Here is a 24,476-nt window from a genome sequence, read left to right as displayed (position 1 = left end):
ACAGAACAGGCGGCCAATTGTAGAAATGCCTATTCTTGTCCACAAAATGGACAAAAATAGGACATGTTATATTTTTTTTGCGGGGCTACGTAACGTAGCAATGGATGCGGATAGCACACGGAGTGCTGTCCGCATCTTTTGCGGCCCCATTGAAGTGAATGGGTCCGCACCCGAGCCGCAAAAACTGCGGCTCGGATGCGGACCAGAACAACGGTCGTGTGCATGAGGCCTTGGTCTCATCCCTCATCGATTTTTTTTTTTTTTTTTCAAGTTTACCTCATTTGCAGTTTTCTCTTATCCCCCATGCTTGAATCCTACTTCCTGGTTTGTCATCTCTCTGCTGTTCCATCATGCTTTAGGTCAGTGAGATGTGTCCTGACATCAGCAGGACATGTGACACTACCCCCCCACACCTCCTTGTTTTTACCAATGACACATCCAACATCCTACATTTCAAGGCTTCAATGCAGGACATAAACTACAGTAACTGGATATATATTAAAACATATTTGCCACAGGGTTCAATGGTAGGCTAATAACTTTATAATAAGGCAGTTTTGATAAACAGTGGGTCCTAAGGCACCTCCATATGTCTGTGATTTCATAGGTTGGCTTATGGAGGTTCCTTCTATTGGAAAAATTTGTGGCATGGTCCATCAGATCCTTAGAAGTATTGCTTCTAAGAGAGAATCTCTCTCTTATGGAATTGCATAGCTCACTATATGGCATCCAAGGTTCAAATCAACTCTGCACCTCGATTTTGTCTAGAATTTTTGTGGATTTTGCTGCAAAAATTTACATCTAGTGGTTTTATTGTCATGTTCGACAAAGATATATGACTTAGTGGGAAAAAAGACATCTGAAAGAAAGACAAATAAAAGGTGTCTTAAATTTTTTGTTAGGCGGTCTGGAGATTTACCATTTATAATACGCCCTGATCCACCACTCAATGTCTACCCTGTCTTACTCACAGTAAGTCTGGGCCATTGAGTCCTTACAGTGTCTTCTATGTGCCAGCCTACAGTCTCCTTTCATGGCTTTGCCAAATTAGCTATGTGAAAGGTAGATGGAGTTTGTTCTTTGATGCTTAGGAGCAACTAGAATCTAGTCTGTGAAGAATGGTTTCATATCTTCTTCATGTCTCATTTTTTTCCAATCAGTGTCAAACAATTTATTAAGCCCCACCAAAAGCTGCATATTTTGTCACATAGATTTTAAAACCTAATTTTATTGTTTCTATTGAGTATTAGGAAGCAATTTATTAAATGTATAAATAAAATTCATTTCGAAACTGAATCCACATTGCAAAATCAATAAGTATCAATTGAGATTGCAGAATAATAGCCTTTTAGCAACCTACCAAAACAACCACAATGACAACACGTATGATTTATGTAGAGATAAGGAATCACAATATGCCTGAGCTTATAGATCTGAGGAATACAATAGCAGCAATCATGAATCAGAAAATACATTTCAATTGCTGGCTACTGGTATCATGCCCAGGCATCCAGTGTATGATCCATGTGATTGTGTGCTTTCAAAACCTGATGGTCCAACTCTTTCAGAGAAGTCCAAACCAATGTGGGGGTCTTCAGGTCTCCAGAAAAGCAACAAGAAGGTAGTCAACCAGTTAATATTAAAAGAGAGCACTTTTTCTCCTCTGCTCACTAATCCAGCTGCCTGGACTTACATCCATTTGAAGCATTTTCATCACCCACTTGTCTTTGCGAGCACCATCAATAAATTCATCTAGAGACAACTGGCCTGCAAAGAAAGTCATAAAAATCACATATGTTGATAAGTCATTAAAAGAAACAAAAGATGAATTGATTTTTTTTTCAACTGTTCAAACTAAAATTAAAGGATGTAATATAAAAACATATATAATAAAAAGGCTATACTGTACATCTGTATGCATACAAAAAAAAAGTATCTAGACAGCAGTAGGCTTCTATTGTGCAGATATATGCCAAAGTGTGTCTTGCAATCACAGTTCTGACTATTCACCTGTTAGAGGGCCATAATGAAAAAATAGTGGTAAAGAGTATAATGTAGTTACTGATGACCACCATTAAAACTTAGCCTTTATTAAAAAATATATATAAATACCATAAGTGACGTCTAGTATAGTACAGGCAAATTAGGGCAATGGGAAGGGAAAAGAAAAGTCTGGTCCCTAGTATTTCCCTATGCTCTATGCCCTGCCTAAAACAGAATAGCCGCCCCGATAGGGGCGATCCCTTGCCAGGAACCTCCTGTATTCTCTAGGATGGTCCTGACAAAAGGATAGAGTCCACCACTGTTTATCCAAAAAGAATAGTGACGTTACCAAAAATAAAAACAAAGGACCATAGGGTCCACATATGTAAATATCCTGTATTAAATAATGTAAAGGATCAGATGTGTCACTCCAAACGCGTTTGCCCTATTAAAAATAATAGCTCATCAGGGGACAATGTTAAGTGAGAAGGTTCTCTTTTTCAGATGGACCTGGTATATACAGTGGGATGCTAAAGTTTGGGCAACCATGCTAATCGTCATGATTTTCCTGTATAAATCGTTGGTTGTTACGATAAAAAATGTCAGTTAAATATATCATATAGGAGACACACACAGTGATATTTGAGAAGTGAAATGAAGTTTATTGGATTTACAGAAAGTGTGCTATAATTGTTTAAACAAAATTAGGCAGGTGCATAAATTTGGGTACTGTTGTCATTTTATTGATTCCAAAACCTTTAGAACTAATTATTGGAACTCAAATTGGCTTGGTAAGCTCAGTGACCCCTGACCTACATACACAGGTGAATCCAATTATGAGAAAGAGTATTTAAGGGGGTCAATTGTAAGTTTCCCTCCTCTTTTAATTTTCTCTGAAGAGTAGCAACATGGGGGTCTCAAAACAACTCTCAAATGAGCTGAAGACAAAGATTGTTCACCATCATGGTTTAGGGGAAGGATACAGAAAGCTGTCTCAGAGATTTCAGCTGTCTGTTTCCACAGTTAGGAACATATTGAGGAAATGGAAGACCACAGGCTCAGTTCAAGTTAAGGCTTGAAGTGGCAGACCAAGAAAAATCTCTGCTAGACAGAAGCGACGAATGGTGAGAACAGTCAGAGTCAACCCACAGACCAGCACCAAAGACCTACAACATCATCTTGCTGCAGATGGAGTCACTGTGCATCGTTCAACCATTCGGCGCACTTTACACAAGGAGATGCTGTATGCGAGAGTGATGCAGAGGAAGCCTTTTCTCCACCCACAGCACAAAAAGTGCCGCTTGAGGTGGGCTAAAGCACATTTGGACAAGCCAGCTTCATTTTGGAATAAGGTGCTGTAAACTGATAAAACTAAAATTGAGTTATTTGGCCATAACAAGGGGCGTTATGCATGAGGAAAAAGAACACAGCATTCCAAGAAAAACACCTGCTACCTACAGTAAAATATGGTGGTGGTTCCATCATGCTGTGGGGCTGTGTGGCCAGTGCAGGGACTGGGAATCTTGTCAAAGTTGAGGGACGCATGGATTCCACTCAGTATCAGCAGATTCTGGAGACCAATGTCCAGGAATCAGTGACAAAGCTGAAGCTGTGCCGGGGCTGGATCTTTCAACAAGACAACGACCCTAAACACTGCTCAAAATCCACTAAGGCATTTATGCAGAGGAACAAGTACAACGTTCTGGAATGGCCATCTCAGTCCCCAGACCTGAATATAATTGAAAATCTGTGGTGTGACTTAAAGAGAGCTGTCCATGCTCGGAAGCCATCAAAACTGAATGAACTAAAGATGTTTTGTAAAGAGGAATGGTCCAAAATACCTTCAACCAGAATCCAGACTCTCATTGGAACCTACAGGAAGCGTTTAGAGGCTGTAATTTCTGCAAAAGGAGGCTCTACTAAATATTGATTTCATTTATTTTTTGTGGTGCCCAAATTTATGCACCTGCCTAAATTTTCCAATAAACTTAATTTCACTTCTCAGATATCACTGTGTGTGTCTCCTATATGATATATTTAACTGACATTTTTTATCGTAACAACCAACGATTTATACAGGAAAATCATGACGATTAACAAGGTTGCCCAAACTTTCGCATCCCACTGTAGGTGGAGAAAACACTGTAATATTCAAAAGAAATAATATGTCACAAAATATTCAGACGCAACTATCCAGATGCCTCTTATATTCAATACTGCACCACGTAATATCATTTGATGAAAAATCACGGCTCAGAACAGAGAAGTACTCTTATGTGGATCAAATCATATTACATTATAATAATATGGCCCAGTTAGTCCCTGTATATCATAAAAAGGTGCAGTTAAATTATATTTCATGCATTTATTATAAGACACATGATGTGACTGTGCTAAACAAATAATAGCCGAAGTCCCCAAATACTTGCGTGACCGCTAGATAAGAAGTGAGGTGCTGCTATGGGGACGATGGTAGAAGGACGCCATCAGGTAACAACCGGGCCTTGCTGAGTTCCTCCACTCTTGTAATCTACCTGGAATATTTATAATACTCTACACTAGTAACAACTAAACCTTTGTACATTTGGAGTGACATATATGTAGACCCTACTGTATATGGTCCTTTATTTTTATGTTTGGTAATGTCACTATTCTTTTTGGATAAACAGTGGTGGCCTCTATCCTTTTGTCAGGACCATCCTAGGGAATACAGTAGGTTCCTGAAACAGGATCACCCCTATCGGGGCGGCCATTCCGTTTTAGGCTGGGCATATAGCATAGGGAAATACTAGAGACCAGACTTTTCTTTTCCCTTCCCATTGCCCTAATTTGCCTATACTATACTAGACGGCACTTATGGTATTTTTGACATATCTGGACACATTTTTTGCTCAATACCAGAAAAAAACCTCAACATTGAATTTTATCTGTTCTATATTGAATGTCAGCAGGATACAGATCAAACCCTCTCTAGCAAGGTAGGTTGTACTCATTGGAGTCTAAGCTCAATCATATAAACAACGTTAATACAAGGTACTTACTAATGTATTGTGATTATCCATATTGCTTGATTAATATTTCAGTCGCATTATACACTGCCAGGAGTTATCCAGGGGTTATGATCACCTTCCATCCAGCAGTGGTGCCCGTGCTTGCACACTATAGGAAAAGGCGTCGGCAGGGGTGCACCTAGCCTTTCTGCTGCCTAAGGTGAAAACAGAAACAGCGCCCCTCTTCCCCAATGCCAATTTCTTAACCTAACCCCTTCCCCTCAGTCCATGGCCCTTCGGCTGCCCCTCTCTTGCCCCTACCCGGTGCTGCCTGAGACGATTGCCTCACCTGGCCTTATTGGTGGTGCACCCCTGAGCGTCGGCCACCTTGTATCTGCACTGCAATGGTGGTCATAATCCCTGGAAACGAGCAATGTATAATGTGATGGAAAAATGGATGAAGCCAGCAAAGGAGGCAATATGGAAAATCATAATACATTAGTAAGTGCCTTGTAGTAATTTTGCTTACATGATAAATGCAATTTGCTTAAAGGGAATCTGTCACTAGCATATTAGCAAAAAAAAATAATTATGAATCCATGTGTAATAAAGTACCTTATTTCCATATGTCTTGTTCTTTTTATTCTGTGTCTTGTCATTTCTTCAAAAAAACGCTTTTTATGATATTCAAATGAAGCTGTAAGGAGCCCAGAGGGGCGTTATTCTTTGTCCACGGTGCCCAGGAACGCCCCTCTGAAGTGCCGTGCTCGCCTAAATTTGAAAACTAAGAACTCCTCCAAGATCGCCTAAATCGCCTCCCAGAGGCGAGGCTAAGTGCTTCCCCCCCCCCCCCCCAACGCCGCGCTCTGCGGCAAACACCCCCGATCCTCCTCTCGCCTGCATCCGAAATCCCACGCAGGCGCAGTGTTGGCGATTTATGTGGGGGGGGGGGTGTTTCACATGTTTTAGCACATTATTTCAACCCTCAACCATATATAATATAAAAATATGTGGGAGCTATTTATATCATATATGTTTGAGGGTTTTATTTGTGTGTGTGGGGGGGGTGTATAGGATCATATGGCCATATATTATATTGATATGTAACTAGTGTAGGACAATAAATATACGTTGGTGTATAGTGATAGTTATTAAAAACATTTTTTCCATCTCTACCTATACAGACTCAAATCCTCTGGTTGACGTCGGGACAGGGGACAGCCCCTTCAGCTTCCAGCTGGCTGAGGAAACAGCGAACACGTCACTGGGATCGGCGCATGCCCAGTGACGCTGTAGAAGCTGTTGCCCTCAGTCGTCTTATCATCGCGCAGGCGCAGGCAATCGCCAACACTGCGCCTGCGCGGGATTTCGGATGCAGGCGAGAGGAGGATCGGGGGTGTTTGCCGCAGAGCGCGGCGCTGGGGGGGGGAGCACTTAGCCTCGCCTCTGGTAGACGATTTAGGCGATCTTGGAGGAGTTCTTAGTTTTCAAATTTAGGCGGGCACGGCACTTCAGAGGGGCGTTCCTGGGCACCGTGGACAAAGAATAACGCCCCTCTGGGCTCCTTACAGCTTCATTTGAATATCATAAAAAGCGTTTTTTTGAAGAAATGACAAGACACAGAATAAAAAGAACAAGACATATGGAAATAAGGTACTTTATTACACATGGATTCATAAAAAAAAAATTTTGCTAATATGCAAGTGACAGATTCCCTTTAAGTGAGACAACCCCTTTAGGATATCCTATTTTTATCATAGAAAGTAGACATAGTATTAGTATGTGTTTGGATCAATCTGAACAAAAAATGTTCACTCCCTTTTGGTAGCCACTACTGGGAGATCAAAGTGATCAAACTAAAATAAAATGCTAATTGTGACATAACATGATTATTTTCTGTAATATTAAGTAACTTCTGTAATATCTAGTAAATATCTAGTCACAAACAGGGCAAATAATATATTCATCATAAGCCCTTTAAGAATCAAAAACCAGTTGCTGTGAAATTGCATTACATTGATGCTGCTCCAGCTGATAATTGGCAAGTGATGTAATATAAAGATAATGTATGCTATTTCTAGTAATCTAGGGTTGTATCAGCAACGTACCATCTCCATTCTCATCCACCAGCAGGAATATCCTATCCACCACTTCTTCTGGGGACAACAATGGAGACCGATCTTCTTGACCCTGGCGACAAACTTTCTTCAAGTTGTATATGGACTGTAAAATATGAACATGTTTAATATATAATAGGAGGAAAAAATCTTTAAATATGAGTGCAAAACATCAGAACTAGTGATGGACGAATATCGGCCGGGACGATTCGTGAACGCGTGTTCGCCATCAAATGTCTGCGAACCGCGCGTTTGCATCGCACGCATTCACTTTAATAGCAGGCGAACCTGAAAAACCTTTAGATCATATTTGCAGCCACCAAATAAAAACAATGAGTGCATAAATAGTCCCACAACATGGACAGTGACATACCAGAGGGGGATCATTGGCAAAAATTCCCACATAAAATATGTATTTTAATCAGGGGCCATTTTTATGCGTCTTAAAGGGAAACTCTCAAAAATGTGCCCTGCTGGAGCCTAGAAATTTTTTATTTCCTATCGGTTTGAAGTATACAAATGTGCAGCACTCCACGTTTTTGTATCCTGCAGAGTCCATTAAAAAAATGCATACGTTAACGTACATTTTTTTTCTACTATGGAACTGTATGGTGAACGGACGCCACTGTACGGCATCAGTCTGAGGCATTTGTTAATGCATACATTTTTGGTATGCATTAAATGGATGGCAAAAATAGGATGTGAACCCAACCCTAGTGTCAGAATAAGCACCTGTACACAGCGGAGCAGCGTGGCGGAGAGGAGAGCACACCATGTACCGCCAGAACGCTACCTGGTCTTGGTGGTCAGGGAGGAGTACTGTGTTTCCCAAGGACCATTTTCTACTGGGAAATGCAGGGCACAGTATAATACACTAGAATCTATAAAATATAAAGATATTAGCCCTACCCCCGAATAATAATACAATTAGATGGTCATTTATTATATAGAAATACGTCTATGTTAGGCTTATTTCTGACACAGATTGTGGCGCAAAGGTCCCTAGAACCGCAATCTGCTTATTTTTCCCGCTCATGCCAGGTCAAAAAAGGATGGCGTGGACAGGGAAAGGGATACAGTTATGGCCATTCAGTTATTGGATACCACCGCCATACATTGCCCGGACAACACCTCTGTACAGTGACCGGATAACACCGCCATACCGTGACCGGATAAAAAGATATAATAGAGCACAGTACAGGGAATGACTAGGGGCACTGCACAGGGTGAGGGGCACAGGACGGGGTGGGGGGCACAGTCACATGACCCTGTAACATTAGAAGGTCCTTATGGTGAATGCGGTTCATACGCCACCATAATAAGAGGCAGAGGAGTGAGACAGGGGTGTGATTATGTGGCTAGAGATAAAAATCTTAACTGTCAGCCAGTACAGGCCATAAAAATTAGCCAATAGGCATTCACCTGACAGCAAATAACTTTGAATTCTGTGGCTGGAGGTACATTAGGCGGTCACAGGATAAATATGTAACTGTCGGCCAGTACAGGCCACAAAAATTAGCCAATAGGCATTCACCTGACAGCAAAGAACTTTGGATTCTGTAGCTGGAGGTACATTAGGCGGTCATAGGATAATAATGTAACTGTCGGCCAGTACAGGCCCCAAAAATTAAGCAATAGACATTCACCTGACAGTAAAGAACTTTGGATTCTGTGGCTGGAGGTACATTAGGCGGTCACAGGATAAAAATGTAACTGTCGGCCAGTACAGGCACCAAAAATTTGCCAAAGGGCATTCACCTGACAGCAAAGAACTTTGGATTCTGTGGCTGGAGATGCATTAGGCGGTCACATGATAAATATGTAACTGTCGTCCAGTACAGGTCCCAAAAATTAGGCATTCACCTAACATAAAAGGCCTTTTATGCCGCTGTGTATACATAAGACAAGGACCATTCTTTGCAATGGGTGGTGGCGGATATGTGTGGGCTGGCATGAGGAAATTCAATTACATGTGGTCATCACAGGTGTTGAATTCGTCCGAGAACCATGCCTCATTCATTTTAAAAATGTGAGGTAGTCCATACTGTCGTGAGCTAGGCGAGTGCGTTTATCGGTCACGATCCCCCCTGCTGTGCTGAACGACCTTCCGGACAGGACACTCGATGAGGGGCAAGCCAAGATTTCCATGGCAAATTGTGCCAGCTCTGGCCACAGGTTAAGCCTGCACACCCAGTAGTCAAGGGGTTCCTTGCTTATCAGAGCATTCACATCTGCCGATGTAGCCGGACATCTGTCGGTCTAGGTATTCCCCTGAGGCTGGATCCAGAGGGCGGCTGTCGATGGGTTGGCTGCAAAATGATCTCATATCCAAAATGACTAACACATCTTCAAACCGCTCTCTTTTTGCAGGCTCGGTAGGATTGGTACCCGCACCTGTTTCGCTGTTGGTGGAAATTCCTCTGCCAGTGCCCACAACAACAGAATGCAGCATCTCTCACAGCAAGGCCTGGAAATGCTGCATTCTGACAGCCCTCTGTGATGCTGGTAATATGTCCGCCATTTTGTGTTTGTATTGGGGGTCTAAGTACGGTGCCACCCAGTACAGGTCCATGACCTTTATGCTTTTTATATGGTGGTCCCTCTTCAAACACTGGAGCATGAAGGCCCCCATTTGAATTAAATTGGAAGCCGTGGCGCACCCTGGCTCGTACTCATCGCCCAGGAGAATGTTGTCCTTGGTCTCCTCCCCCCATCCACGGACAACACCAGGGAAAAGTTTAAAGCCTGCTCTTCTTGTTCCTCCTCCTCCTCCCCCCAGCCACCATGCTCCTCTTTAGACTCTTGCTGACTTGTCTCAGATGGAGTAGCCCCCCCTGGGAATTCATTCAGAATACGACTTCCTCATCTTCCAGCTCCTGCTCCTCGACGGCTTGATCAATGACATGACGCAATGCAAGGCTCCAGAAAGAAGGTGTAATGTATGATGTCACTGATGGCGCCCTGGCTGCGACTGACCAGTTTGGTGATCTCATCAAATGTCCGCAGAAGTCTGCATGCGTCGCGTATGAGCAGCCACTGGCGCGGTGAAAAAAAAACAAGCTCCTCAGAACCTGTCCTGCCGCAGAGTTCATACAGGTAGTCATTAACGGCTTGTTTCTGCTGGAGCAGCCTATAAAGCATATACAAGGTGGAGTTCCAGCGCGTCGGGCAGTCACAAATCAGACGTCTGATGGGCAAGTGGTGTCGCCGCTGAACGTCAGCAAGGCAAGCCATGGCCATGTAAGATCTTCTAAAATAGCCAGAGTTTTTCCTGGCCTGCCGCAAGACGTCCTGGACCCAGAGGTATTTGGCAACGAATCGCTGCACGACTAAGTTCAGGACGTGTGCCATGCACGGCACGTGTGTCATTTTGCCCTGTTTCAGAGCGCTCAGCAGATTGGCACTGTTGTCGCACACCACTTTACCAACTGTCAAATTGAGTGGGGTTAGCCACTGATCGGCCTGTGACCACAGAGCTGGAAGGAGTGCAGACCGGTGTGGCTCTTTGCTTCCAGGCACAACAGCCGCAGCACAGCATGGCAACGTCTCACCTGGCACGTCGAATAGGTTCTGGGGAGCTTGGGGGGTGCAGCGGAAGAGGCGGTAGCAGTGGAAAAAGAGGAGTCAGCCGAGGAGGAGACGGAGGATGGAGTAGGAGGAGGAGAAGAGGCAGGCCTGAATGCAATCTGTGGCGGTAACACCAAATCCACACGGGTGCCACAGGGTTACATGCTTGACGGCCGTCAGAAGGTTCACCCAGTGGGCAGTAAAAGTTATGTACCTTCCCTGCCCGTGTTTGCTAGATCATGTCTCTGTGATCAGATGTATCTTGGCACCGAGACACAGAGATACATTCACTTGCCGCTGAACATGGCCATATAGCTCTGGGATGCCCTTCTGTGAGAAATATTTCCTTCCCGGGATCTTCCATTGCGGTGTGCCAATGGCCACAAATTTTCTAAAGATCTCTGAGTCCACCAGTTTATATGCCAGTAGTTGGCGGGCTAGCAGTTCCGACAAGCTAGCGGTCAGCCATTGGGCAAGAGGGTTATCCGGCGTCATCAACTTTTTACGTTCGAACATTTGGGCCACGGAAGCCTGCCTTTTGCCAGATGAACGCGACGACAGCATGGTGGAAAGTGTAGTGGAGGACAAATGGGAGGAGAGGAGAAGGAGAAGAAGCAGGACGTGGAGCATCGGGAGTGTGGCTTTGTGGGTTCTGACAGCGTTGCTCCAACTGGGCTCAGTGATGAGAGGCCAGGTGCCTTCTTAAGGCAGTCTTCCCTAGGTGAGTGTTGGGCTTACCGCAACTTATGCGTTGACAGCACAGGCTGCAGATGGCAACACTATTATCAGCAGCTGACACGTTAAAAAGCCCACACTGTGGAGCCATGTGCCCATGTCCTGGGAGCGCAAGATGTGACCATGCATGGTGGATGGCTCTCTCCGGTAGATTTGCAGTCTGCTTTTTGCCTCCTGTGCACTGCGAGTTCTGCCTGCTTCTCCTTCTTCTCCTCCCTATCTGCTGCTCCGTCTCTCCCTCTGAACTCCCCTCCTCTTCCTCTCTTGTGGGCACCCACGTGACATCCATCGACACGTCATCGTCACCTTCACCACCACTGACATTAGAGATCTTGGAGTAGTCAGCAACAGCGGAGACCACCCTCCTTGGGCTGATCTGGGTACTGTCGTCAGACCGCTGGTGGTGACCGTTGCTACCTCCTCTTCCTCATCCGATGCCAAGAATGGCTGCGCATCGGTAAGATCTGGGAATGGATGGGAAAATAATTCCTCTGACTCGACTGGAGGGGCTAAGTCCGTAGAGAGGAGCAGTATTTGTGGAAGAAGGTATATCGCAGCCCTCAATCAGTATTTGGTGGAAAAATGTATATAGCAATAGCACCCCTCAATCAGTATTTGGCGGAAACAGGTATATGGCACCCCTCAATCAGTATTTTATGGAAGCAGGTGTATCGCAGCCCTCAATCAGTATTTGGTGGAAGAAGGTAAATAGCAATAGCACCCCTCAATCAGTATTTAGTGGAAGAAGGTATATGGCACCCCTCAATCAGTATTTGGCGGAAACAGGTATATAGCACCACTTAATCAGTATTTTGCAGAAACAGATATATGGCACCCCTCAATCAGTATTTTGTGGAAGCAGGTGTATTGTAGCGCTCAATCAGTATTTGGTGGAAGAAGGTATATAGCAATAGCACCCCTAAATCAGTATTTAGTGAAAGAAGGTATTTGGCACTCCTCAATCAGTATTTGGCGGAAACAGGTATATGGCACCCCTCACTCAGTATTTTGTGGAAGCAGGTGTATCGCAGCCCTCAATCAGTATTTGGTGGAAGAAAGTATATAGCAATAGCACCCCTCAATCAGTATTTTGTGGAAGAAGGTATATAGTAATAGCACCCCTTAATCAGTATTTTGTGGAAGAAGGTATATGGCACCCCTCAATCAGTATTTGCCAGAAACAGGTATATAGCACCCCTCAATCAGTATTTGGCGGAAACAGGTATATGGCACCCCTCAATCAGTATTTTGTGGAAGCAGGTGTATTGTACCGCTCAATCAGTATTTGGTGGAAGAAGGTATATAGCAATAACACCCCTAAATCAGTATTTAATGGAAGAAGGTATTTGGCACCCCTCAATCAGTATTTGGCGGAAACAGGTATATAGCACCCCTCAATCAGTATTTGGCGGAAACAGGTATATGGCACCCCTCAATCAGTATTTTGTGGAAGCAGGTGTATCGCAGCCCTCAATCAGTATTTGGTGGAAGAAGGTATATAGCAATAGCACTCCTCAATCAGTATTTTGTGGAAGAAGGTATATAGCAATAGCACCCCTCAATCAGTATTTTGTGGAAGAAGGTGTATAGCACCCCTCAATCATTATTTGGTGGAAACAGGTATATGGCACCCCTTAATCAGTATTTTGTGGAAGCAGGTGTATCGCAGCCCTCAATCAGTATTTGGTTGAAGAAGGTATATGGCACCCCTAAATTAGTATTTGCCAGAAACAGGTATATAGCACCCCTCAATCAGTATTTAGCGGAAACAGGTATATGGCACCCCTCAATCAGTATTTGGGGGAAGAAGGTATATAGCAATAGCACCCCTCATCCAGTATTTTGTGGAAGAAGGTATATGGCACCCCTCAATCAGTATTTGGCGGAAACAGGTATATAGCACCCCTCAATCAGTATTTGGTGGAAGCAGGTGTATCGCAGCCCTCAATCAATATTTGGTGGAAGAAGGTATATAGCAATAGCACCCCTCAATCAGTATTTTGTGGAAGAAGGTATATGGCACCCCTCAATCAGTATTTGGCAGGAACAGGTATATAGCACCCCTCAATCAGTATTTGGCGGAAACAGGTATATGGCACCCCTCAATCAGTATTTTGTGGAAGCAGGTGTATTGTACCGCTCAATCAGTATTTGGTGGAAGAAGGTATATAGCAATAGCACCCCTAAATCAGTATTTAATGGAAGAAGGTATTTGGCACCCCTCAATCAGTATTTGGCGGAAACAGGTATATAGCACCCCTCAATCAGTATTTGGCGGAAACAGGTATATGGCAACCCTCAATCAGTATTTTGTGGAAGCAGGTGTATCGCAGCCCTTAATCAGTATTTGGTGGAAGAAGGTATATAGCAATAGCACTCCTCAATCAGTATTTTGTGGAAGAAGGTATATAACAATAGCACCCCTCGATCAGTATTTTGTGGAAGAAGGTGTATAGCACACCTCAATCATTATTTGGTGGAAACAGGTATATGGCACCCCTTAATCAGTATTTTGTGGAAGCAGGTGTATCGCAGCCCTCAATCAGTATTTGGTTGAAGAAGGTATATGGCACCCCTCAATTAGTATTTGCCAGAAATAGGTATATAGCACCCCTTAATCAGTATTTAGCGGAAACAGGTATATGGCACCCCTCAATCAGTATTTGGGGGAAGAAGGTATATAGCAATAGCACCCCTCATCCAGTATTTTGTGGAAGAAGGTATATGGCACCCCTCAATCAGTATTTGGCGGAAACAGGTATATAGCACCCCTCAATCAGTATTTGGTGGAAACAGGTATATGGCACCCCTCAATCAGTATTTTGTGGAAGCAGGTGTATCGCAGCCCTCAATCAATATTTGGTGGAAGAAGGTATATAGCAATAGCACCCCTCAATCAGTATTTTGTGGAAGAAGGTATATGGCACCCCTCAATCAGTATTTGGCGGAAACAGGTATATAGCACCCCTCAATCAGTATTTGCCAGAAACAGGTATATAGCACCCCTCAATCAGTATTTGGCGGAAACAGGTATATGGCACCCCTCAATCAGTATTTTGTGGAAGCAGGTGTATTGTACCGCTCAATCAGTATTTGGTGGAAGAAGGTATATAGCAATAGCACCCCTAAATCAGTATTTAATGGAAGAAGGTATTTGGCACCCCTCAATCAGTATTTGGTGGAAACAGGTATATAGCACCCCTCAATCAGTATTTGGCGGAAACAGGTATATGGCACCCCTCAATCAGTATTTTGTGGAAGCAGGTGTATCGCAGCCCTCAATCAGTATTTGGTGGAAGAAGGTATATAGCAATAGCACTCCTCAATCAGTATTTTGTGGAAGAAGGTATATAGCAATAGCACCCCTCAATCAGTATTTTGTGGAAGAAGGTGTATAGCACCCCTCAATCATTATTTGGTGGAAACAGGTATATGGCACCCCTTAATCAGTATTTTGTGGAAGCAGGTGTATCGCAGCCCTCAATCAGTATTTGGTTGAAGAAGGTATATGGCACCCCTCAATTAGTATTTGCCAGAAATAGGTATATAGCACCCCTTAATCAGTATTTAGCGGAAACAGGTATATGGCACCCCTCAATCAGTATTTGGGGGAAGAAGGTATATAGCAATAGCACCCCTCATCCAGTATTTTGTGGAAGAAGGTATATGGCACCCCTCAATCAGTATTTGGCGGAAACAGGTATATAGCACCCCTCAATCAGTATTTGGTGGAAACAGGTATATGGCACCCCTCAATCAGTATTTTGTGGAAGCAGGTGTATCGCAGCCCTCAATCAATATTTGGTGGAAGAAGGTATATAGCAATAGCACCCCTCAATCAGTATTTTGTGGAAGAAGGTATATGGCACCCCTCAATCAGTATTTGGCGGAAACAGGTATATAGCACCCCTCAATCAGTATTTGCCAGAAACAGGCATATAGCACCCCTCAATCAGTATTTGGCGGAAACAGGTATATGGCACCCCTCAATCAGTATTTTGTGGAAGCAGGTGTATTGTACCGCTCAATCAGTATTTGGTGGAAGAAGGTATATAGCAATAGCACCCCTAAATCAGTATTTAATGGAAGAAGGTATTTGGCACCCCTCAATCAGTATTTGGCGGAAACAGGTATATAGCACCCCTCAATCAGTATTTGGCGGAAACAGGAATATGGCACCCCTCAATCAGTATTTTGTGGAAGCAGGTGTATCGCAGCCCTCAATCAGTATTTGGTGGAAGAAGGTATATAGCAATAGCACTCCTCAATCAGTATTTTGTGGAAGAAGGTATATAGCAATAGCACCCCTCAATCAGTATTTTGTGGAAGAAGGTGTATAGCACCCCTCAATCATTATTTGGTGGAAACAGGTATATGGCACCCCTTAATCAGTATTTTGTGGAAGCAGGTGTATCGCAGCCCTCAATCAGTATTTGGTTGAAGAAGGTATATGGCACCCCTCAATTAGTATTTGCCAGAAACAGGTATATAGCACCCCTCAATCAGTATTTAGCGGAAACAGGTATATGGCACCCCTCAATCAGTATTTGGGGGAAGAAGGTATATAGGAATAGCACCCCTCATCCAGTATTTTGCGGAAGAAGGTATATGGCACCCCTCAATCAGTATTTGGCGGAAACAGGTATATAGCACCCCTCAATCAGTATTTGGTGGAAACAGGTATATGGCACCCCTCAATCAGTATTTTGTGGAAGCAGGTGTATCGCAGCCCTCAATCAATATTTGGTGGAAGAAGGTATATAGCAATAGCACCCCTAAATCAGTATTTTGTGGAAGAAGGTATATGGCACCCCTCAATCAGTATTTGGCAGAAACAGGTATATAGCACCCCTCAATAAATATTTGCCGGAAACTGGTATATAGCACCCTTCAAGCAGTATTTTGTGGAAGCAGGTGTATCGCAGCCCTCAATCAATATTTGGTGGAAGAAGGTATATAGCAATAGCACCCCTCAATCAGTATTTTGTGGAAGAAGGTATATGGCACCCCTCAATCAGTATTTGGCGGAAACAGGTATATAGCACCCCTCAATCAGTATTTGCCAGAAACAGGCATATAGCACCCCTCAATCAGTATTTGGCGGAAACAGGTATATGGCACCCCTCAATCAGTATTTTGTGGAAGCAGGTGTATTGTACCGCTCAATCAGTATTTGGTGGAAGAAGGTATATAGCAATAGCACCCCTAAATCAGTATTTAATGGAAGAAGGTATTTGGCACCCCTCAATCAGTATTTGGCGGAAACAGGTATATAGCACCCCTCAATCAGTATTTGGCGGAAACAGGAATATGGCACCCCTCAATCAGTATTTTGTGGAAGCAGGTGTATCGCAGCCCTCAATCAGTATTTGGTGGAAGAAGGTATATAGCAATAGCACTCCTCAATCAGTATTTTGTGGAAGAAGGTATATAGCAATAGCACCCCTCAATCAGTATTTTGTGGAAGAAGGTGTATAGCACCCCTCAATCATTATTTGGTGGAAACAGGTATATGGCACCCCTTAATCAGTATTTTGTGGAAGCAGGTGTATCGCAGCCCTCAATCAGTATTTGGTTGAAGAAGGTATATGGCACCCCTCAATTAGTATTTGCCAGAAACAGGTATATAGCACCCCTCAATCAGTATTTAGCGGAAACAGGTATATGGCACCCCTCAATCAGTATTTGGGGGAAGAAGGTATATAGGAATAGCACCCCTCATCCAGTATTTTGCGGAAGAAGGTATATGGCACCCCTCAATCAGTATTTGGCGGAAACAGGTATATAGCACCCCTCAATCAGTATTTGGTGGAAACAGGTATATGGCACCCCTCAATCAGTATTTTGTGGAAGCAGGTGTATCGCAGCCCTCAATCAATATTTGGTGGAAGAAGGTATATAGCAATAGCACCCCTAAATCAGTATTTTGTGGAAGAAGGTATATGGCACCCCTCAATCAGTATTTGGCAGAAACAGGTATATAGCACCCCTCAATAAATATTTGCCGGAAACTGGTATATAGCACCCTTCAAGCAGTATTTGGCAGAAACAGATATATAGCACCCCTCAATCAGGATTTTGTGGAAGAAGGTATATCGCAGCCCTCAAGCAGTTTTTTGGGGGGCAACAAGTATATCACACCCATTGCAATTAGTTACTCCAATAGCATTTGTCCCTCTATCTAGCTGCGGTATAGCAGCAGATCCGCACACAACTGCTGCACAATACAAATACACTATAATATAATTTCTATGTTAGAAAGTATATTATAAGTATATCACACCTATCGATAGCACACCTATAACAGTCCTTAAAAGGACTTTTGTGGCCCTATTAGCCAGCGTTTGGTGTCCCTAACTGTCCCTGCTCCGAAATGCAACCTCTCCCTACACTGGCAAAACACATAATGTAAAATGGATGCCAGATCGGGTTCTGTTATAGGGTTGGGGGTGTGTCTATGCGCTGAAACGTCTTAATTGGCTGTCCTGTCCCACCTGATGGATGTATCAAAGTTTGGTGCTATGCAAAAAAAATTGGCGCGTGCGAATATTGCCATATGTTCGCATGTTTGGCGAATCGCAAACGAGCAAAGTTCACAGCGAAACGACCGCCAGGCGAACCGCAAGGCCATCTCTAATCAGATCAGTCCATTTCCACACTTGTGTATTTGGTAAGTATTTTGCGTCAGGAGCAGAACCAACAGAGAGAAAGTATAAGAATTATAATAGAAAGATTTATTCCATATTTTGGACCGCTTATTCCATATTTTGGACCGCCTCCTGGTTTTGGCTTACAACTACTGATGCAAAATACTGACCAAATAATGGTAAACTAGAAAGCTAAAAAGTCCAGCAGAAACATGCATATTGTATTTGCTAGCCTTTATTGTCGGGAGGGAGATTATCAAAATCACAAGCAGCACAGCAATTTAGCTCACTTTCAAAGGGAAGAGGACTCTTGTTATAGCGACACCAATTGGTGGTAGCTACCCTATATTTCAATGTCCAAAACTTTAATGAGCCTTGCATATTAGCCAAACCAGAGTCCCTGCCTAAAGAAAAAGCCACCCATCTGTAAACCACTGTTTTGGTGCTCTTGCCCAGGGGCATACACAGATCTTATAGAGCCCCATAGAAAAACGTAATATGCACAGTTCTTCAGTATGCGTGCATTAAACACTCTCAGGTAGCGTGGAACACAAAATGTGACTTCCCAGATTTCTGATGAATTTATGAAATAATTTATATTGTGGAAGAAAAGTTAAATTGAAAATAAAAAAATATATAATAAAAAGTTACACTTTGCCTCACCTACTTTATCTGAATTCTATGTTGAAAAAGTGGAATAGGTGCTTTAGAAATATGGCGCTTGTTCTGAACTCTATATTTTACAATGTATTTATACCAGACAACTGATATAAATACATTGATAGATCTCCCTCCATACAGCTCTAAATTGCTGCTTCCCTTCAAACAGTTTATCATAAAAATTAGTTGCCTGCAGCCACCACTAGGGGGAGCTCAGTGCATAGGAATTTCTACACATATCTTTGACATCAATGGAAGCTGTAAATAATGTCTTTGCTCTGAGCTCCCCATAGGAAAATGCAGTGAATCTATCTCAGGAACAGGTTAAGCAGTTCAATGTAGACCCCCATCAGCACAATAGCAGTTGCACGGTCTGCCTCTACAGTAGGTCCCCACTGCTCTCGGCCCTCATCAGAAGAGATCAAGGTACTGGTTGACTGGGTGAGAGGTCTTTGGTGTAGCTGTTGGGGCACCGTTTCTCCTTGTGGAGACTGCCAGCTCTTGAAGGGAGTCTTACAGACTAGGAAATGCATTCTGAGAGAAAAGGAATATAAATATGCTTTACTCTTGAGGGAAGAAAACTGACTTTATAGGGCCATCTATTTAAGGTAGCTCCCGGTAAGGCAAAATTTGACCCTTTGACAAGCTTTATAACATGGCTAGCCAAACCAGAGTTTGATCCAGAATAAAAAGACACAATTAGGGTCCATTCACACATCCGTGTGTGTTTTGCGGATCTGCAAAACACGGACAGCGGAAATGTGCGTTCCGCATTTTGCAGACCGCACATTGCCGGCACTAAGAGAATATGCCTATTCTTGTCCGCTATTGCGGACAAGAATAGGACATGTTCTATTTCTTTCAGGATCGGAATTGCGGACCCAGAAGTGCGGGTCCGCAATTCCGATCGGGGCCGCACATCGTGCGGCACCATAGAAATGTATGGGTCCACGATTCCGTTCCGCAAAATGCGGAATGGAATTGCGGATGTGTGAATGGACCCTTATCTGTAGACAGCTGTTTCAGACATCTTTTCTCGAGTCTGTACAGAGTAGATGTAACGGGGTTCCGAAGGTGCACTCGGTCCCCCATTACCCGCAGACTTGTTGCTTAGCTTTAGGAATGAGGATCTGTGTTTGACCTCATTCCCAGGGCGGCTTTACTGCTGGGTGGTTCCCTGCTCCTAAGTCTGCCTTGAGCGCCGAGCTGATCACTCGGTGCTCAACTGGTTGGTCTGTCGGTCATGTGACGCTGGCCACGTCACATGACCCTCACTACCCACTATAAATACAGGCAGCCTGCTAGCCACAGGTTGCCTGTTAATTTCTAGATTCCTGGCTATTTGTTAGACTACTGAATACTCACCTGATTCCGTTCCCTGACAATCCTTTGCCTGCTCCTCCTGTACTGCGCATTCGTCCTGGTATTGTGACCTCGGCTCCCACCTGACTACTCTCTTAGGACTCCTCTTGTACTTCTCTACTCTCCTGGTATTTGACCCCGGCTTCTCCTGACCATTCTTTGCTTAACCCTTTGTACTGCGTAGCTCTCTTGGTTCTGACCCGGTTCGTTCATGTTCCGCATTTTGTCTTGTCTGTCTTCCCTGCACGTATCCTAAGTTAGGGACTGTCGTCCAGTTGTCCCCTGTCATCAGGACTCGTGAGGCAAGTAGGCAGGACCAGGGGTGAGGGTGGAGCGCAGTGGTCACTATCCCTCCCCCTGTGTGTGTGTGGACGTGACCGTTACAGTAGAGTAGTGGTTTGTTGGCTGAGAGACCCTTAAAGGGGTTGTCCGAGTTATTTTTTTGTTCTTTGGATGTTTCTAACTAATCAAATGTAAAGGCTTTACCATGCACTTACTGCATCTGCAGTGGCCCCTTTCTCAGATTTTACTCAGGGTCACATGACCTGTGATGTCAGCTTCTCTCCCTGCTCTGATGATGTTTCGTGCACAAGCCTGGGAGAGCAGATATGTGTCTGTACACCAGAGGTCACTGTGCTGGCCACACACACCCTGCACTGCCTGCTCTCTCCCTGGATTCTTTAGGAAAAATATTAAAGGGGTTGTCTCACTTCAGTAAGTGGCATTTATTATGTAAAGGAAGCTAATACAAGTCACTTACTAATGTATTGTGATTTTCCATATTGCTTCCTTCACTGGCTGGATTAATTTTTCCATCACATTATACGCTACTCGTTTCCATGGTTACAGACAACCTTGCAATCCAGCAGTGGTGGTCGTGCTTGCACACTATAGGAAAAATTATCAGCCTCTCTGGTGGCCGGGACCATGGGAACGCACATAGGCTAGTGCTTTTACCTATATTGTGCAAGCACGACTACCACTGATGGATTGCAGGGTGGTCTGTAACCATGGAAACGAGCCGTGTATAATGTGATGGAAAAATGAATCTAGCCAGCAAAGGAAGCAAAATGAATAATAACAGTATATTAGTAAGTGGCTTGTATTAAAGGTCTTCTGTCACCCCCCAAAACTCATTTTTGGGCATATTAAAATCCTTATTGGACGACTATTCCTTATATAGGGCTCTTACCTTGTTCTGTGGCTTCGTTTCATAAAAAATCGAGCTTTTAAAATATGCAAATGACTTCACTACCAGCAAGGCGCAGGCACTCTGAGAGGACGCTCGCTTCCCCAGCACTCCCTCAGTGCGCCTGCGCCGATGAAGTCTTCTCTTTCGGGTTTAGAGGTGACGTCATCGGCGCAGGCGCCATGAGGGAGTGCTGAGGAAGCGAGCGTCCTTCTCTCAGAGCGCCTGCGCCGAATGAAGACACGTAAGGCGCAGGCGCGGGATTTGAAATGCTGACAGGGCCAGCCGGAGGAGGAGAGCGCTCGCTGGCCCTGTCAATCAACTGGAGGAGGGGGCGGTTTTTTAAAAGGAGGATGCGGCGGCTACCAGCAAGTAGACGCCCTACTTGCTGGTAGTGAAGTCATTTGCATATTTTAAAAGCTCGATTTTTAATGAAACAAAGCCACAGAACAAGGTAAGAGCCCTATATAGGGAATAGTCGTCCAATAAGGATTTTAATATGCCCAAAAATAAGTTTTGGGGGGGGACAGAAGCCCTTTAACTTTCTCTACATGATAAATGCCACTTACTGAAGAGAGACAACTCCTTTAACCCCTTCAGCAGCACAGACTCAGGGCTGAAGGCTTTACTGAGTAGCTGCAGGCAGTGAGGAGACAAATGCTGGTCACAGGAGCTGACACACTAAAGGAATTTTGCAGAGCATTGCACAAGAACAGGTAGAGGGAAGATCCTGTGTGTATCAGCAGTGTCATTGTCAGTGGCGTGCCTGGGGGGGGCAGTCCGGCACGGGTTCCAGCTCTCAGGGGGATGCCAGAAGCAATGAGCGCTTCCATCAATACAGATGGAAGCGCTCATTGCTTTTCCCTTTATAAGATGCAGTGCATCTTATAAAGGGAATACTAGTAGTGAGCGCTTCCATAATGGAAGCGCTCACTAGTCTGCAGGAGGAGGGGGAGAGAAGTGCTGTGAGCTCTGTACAGTATTTACCCCTCCTCCTGCTTGCTCTTCTCAGGGCCCGCGCTGCTGTGTTCTGGCTGCCTGCAGCATCAGGACGTACAGAGCGCAATCTTACCTGACGCTGCAGGAGGTCAGGTGACTGTGCAGTAAGCCGGATTGGGACAGATGCACACTGGCGCAATATTAATAGTTTTTAGTTTGTGACGCCAATTGCAGCTTGCGCAGGTACTGTAACAGGGCCCTTTAAGATGTTATAGCTCACGTACCAAGTGAGGAATGCCAGAGGGGGATAATGTCTCTGTGTAGCAGATATGGTAGTGTCAACGGTGTCTCCTACCTTGGTACAGCTGAACTCCTGTATCCTGGCTCACATGCAATAAAATGAGTGCTGTAAATAGGAATGATGGAATTCCACACAGATAATAGGGTCCAACTTGTCTTTACTTGATGTTATAAGTGGCAGCTTTAGATCCATACAATTATACAGCAATAGTCTAGGGTCCCAGCAGGTAGTGGCAATATGTGGCAGGAATCATATCTATATATTCTGCATCTGAACATACGCCTATAGATCTGGCAGGTATCTGTCTTCTGCTCTGTCTTGGGTTCTGCTTGGTTTGGGCCTGACTAGCTATGGAGGTACTTATCTCCTTGTATTTGGAATCTGTACTTACAGGACTGCTCGCAGGAATGGTGGTTTCGTCCTGGAGATCTAGAAGTTCTGCAGTTGCTGCTTTCTTTGTTCATCCAGCTGAGGTAAGGCACTCAGGCTGGGAAGGTTGCTTTGGGCCTCAGGTTAGGCCTGAATCCTTTGTTGGGATCCCTGTTTCTAGGGGCTCCTATTCACACAGCCTACCCCAACATGGGGTGGCTGGAACACTGCCTAGAACATTCTATCCTCCCTCTGAAGTAAAAGTGGGAACATTCCACTCCTCCTCAGATGGGGGAAGCTAGCCTGGAATGGTTTATTCCAGTCTAGGTATACTAACTTGCCTTATGACTATCTGCTACATACTGCTGCCACCTGCTGGTGTACATGGAAATTACAGCAAATATATAAAATACAGACATAAACATGGCAATGCACATTGAGATGACATCAGATATTAACACATTCACATCTTAACATAATGAAGCTGGGTGACAGAGTTTAGTGACATACTCTGGGATGTTACAACTGCAGCGCCGGCCCTGAGAAGAGAAGACAGCCAGGACAGGGAGAGTGGCGGCAGGAGAGGTAAGTATTATTTTACAGTCTGATCTGAGGTCTGATATCTGGAGGTCTAATGGGGGTCTGGAGAGGTCTAATGGGGGTCTGGAGTGGTCTCTGTGTGGTCTGGAGGTCTGACTAGGGGGGTCTGGAGGTCTGACTAGGGGGTCTGGAGTGGTCTAATGTTGGGTCTGGAGGTCTGATTGGGGAGTCTGCAGGTCTTACTGGGGGGTATGGAGGTCTGACTCGGGGGTCTGGAGGTCTGACTGGGGGTCTGGAGTGGTCTAAAGGGGGGTCTGGAGGTCCGACTGGGGGGGTCTTATCTGAGGTCTGATATTGGGTCGGGGTCTTACATGAAGGTCTAATGGGGGTCTGATCTGAGGTTTAAAACTAGGGTATTATATGGTGTGTGACAGAGGTCTAAAGGGCGTTTGGTCTGAGATGGGGGGATCTCATTTAAAGTTTTATATGGGGGTCTGATCTGAAAGGAAGGGGGGATTTATTTTGTACTAGTGCACAAAATAAAGGGTTGTTTTTGTACTGACGCACTATGTGTGTGGTACCAGTATTTTCAGGGGGACTGCTTCTGCAGGAAAGTATTGGGGAGCACAGTGGACACAGTATTAGGGGTGACAGGATAGGGTGTTGAGAAGTTGGTAGGATGATGGAAAAGTAAGAAAATAAGATGTCTGTTTGTTAAACTCTGCAGAAATGAGGCGCGGCTGAAAGAAGTGACCATGGTGGTCTGGTCTAACAGGAGAAGAAGAGGAAAGAGAATATCTACATCAGAGAAGAGAAGTCACTCTACCATGGAGGGGGCACAGAGCCAGAGGGCATTATTACTGTGAAGGGGGCACAGTGGGCATTATTACTGTGAAGGGGGCACAGTGGGCATTATTACTGTGAAGGGGCACAGTGGGCATTATTACTGTGAAGGGGGCACAATGGAGATTTCTACTATGGAGGGGGCACAGTGGGCATTACTAGCACAGTGGGCATTACTGTGAAGGGGGCACAATGGGCATTACTGTGAAGGGGGCACAATGGGCATTACTGTGA

At 44.4% G+C, this 24,476-nt stretch overlaps 1 protein-coding gene across 1 annotated transcript in view; it reads right to left on the bottom strand.

The window, feature by feature from the left end:
• Positions 1–224: 224 nt before the first annotated feature.
• Positions 225–24,476, bottom strand: part of GUCA1B (guanylate cyclase activator 1B) — a 47,744-nt gene continuing 23,492 nt past the window's right edge. Inside the window, exons 3-4 of the mRNA XM_040421853.1 lie at positions 7,082–7,196; positions 225–1,767 (exon numbers count right to left, since the gene is read on the bottom strand). Of these exons, the coding sequence (XP_040277787.1) occupies positions 1,640–1,767; positions 7,082–7,196 (243 nt within the window). The 3' untranslated portion in view covers positions 225–1,639. The remainder of the gene's footprint in view (positions 1,768–7,081; positions 7,197–24,476) is intronic.

This window comes from Bufo bufo, chromosome 3 (genome assembly GCF_905171765.1).
Source record: "Bufo bufo chromosome 3, aBufBuf1.1, whole genome shotgun sequence".
NCBI classification, from domain to species: Eukaryota; Metazoa; Chordata; class Amphibia; order Anura; family Bufonidae; genus Bufo; species Bufo bufo.
The sequence above is the reverse complement of the archived record's forward strand: the minus strand, read 5'-3'. Positions and strand labels throughout refer to the sequence as shown.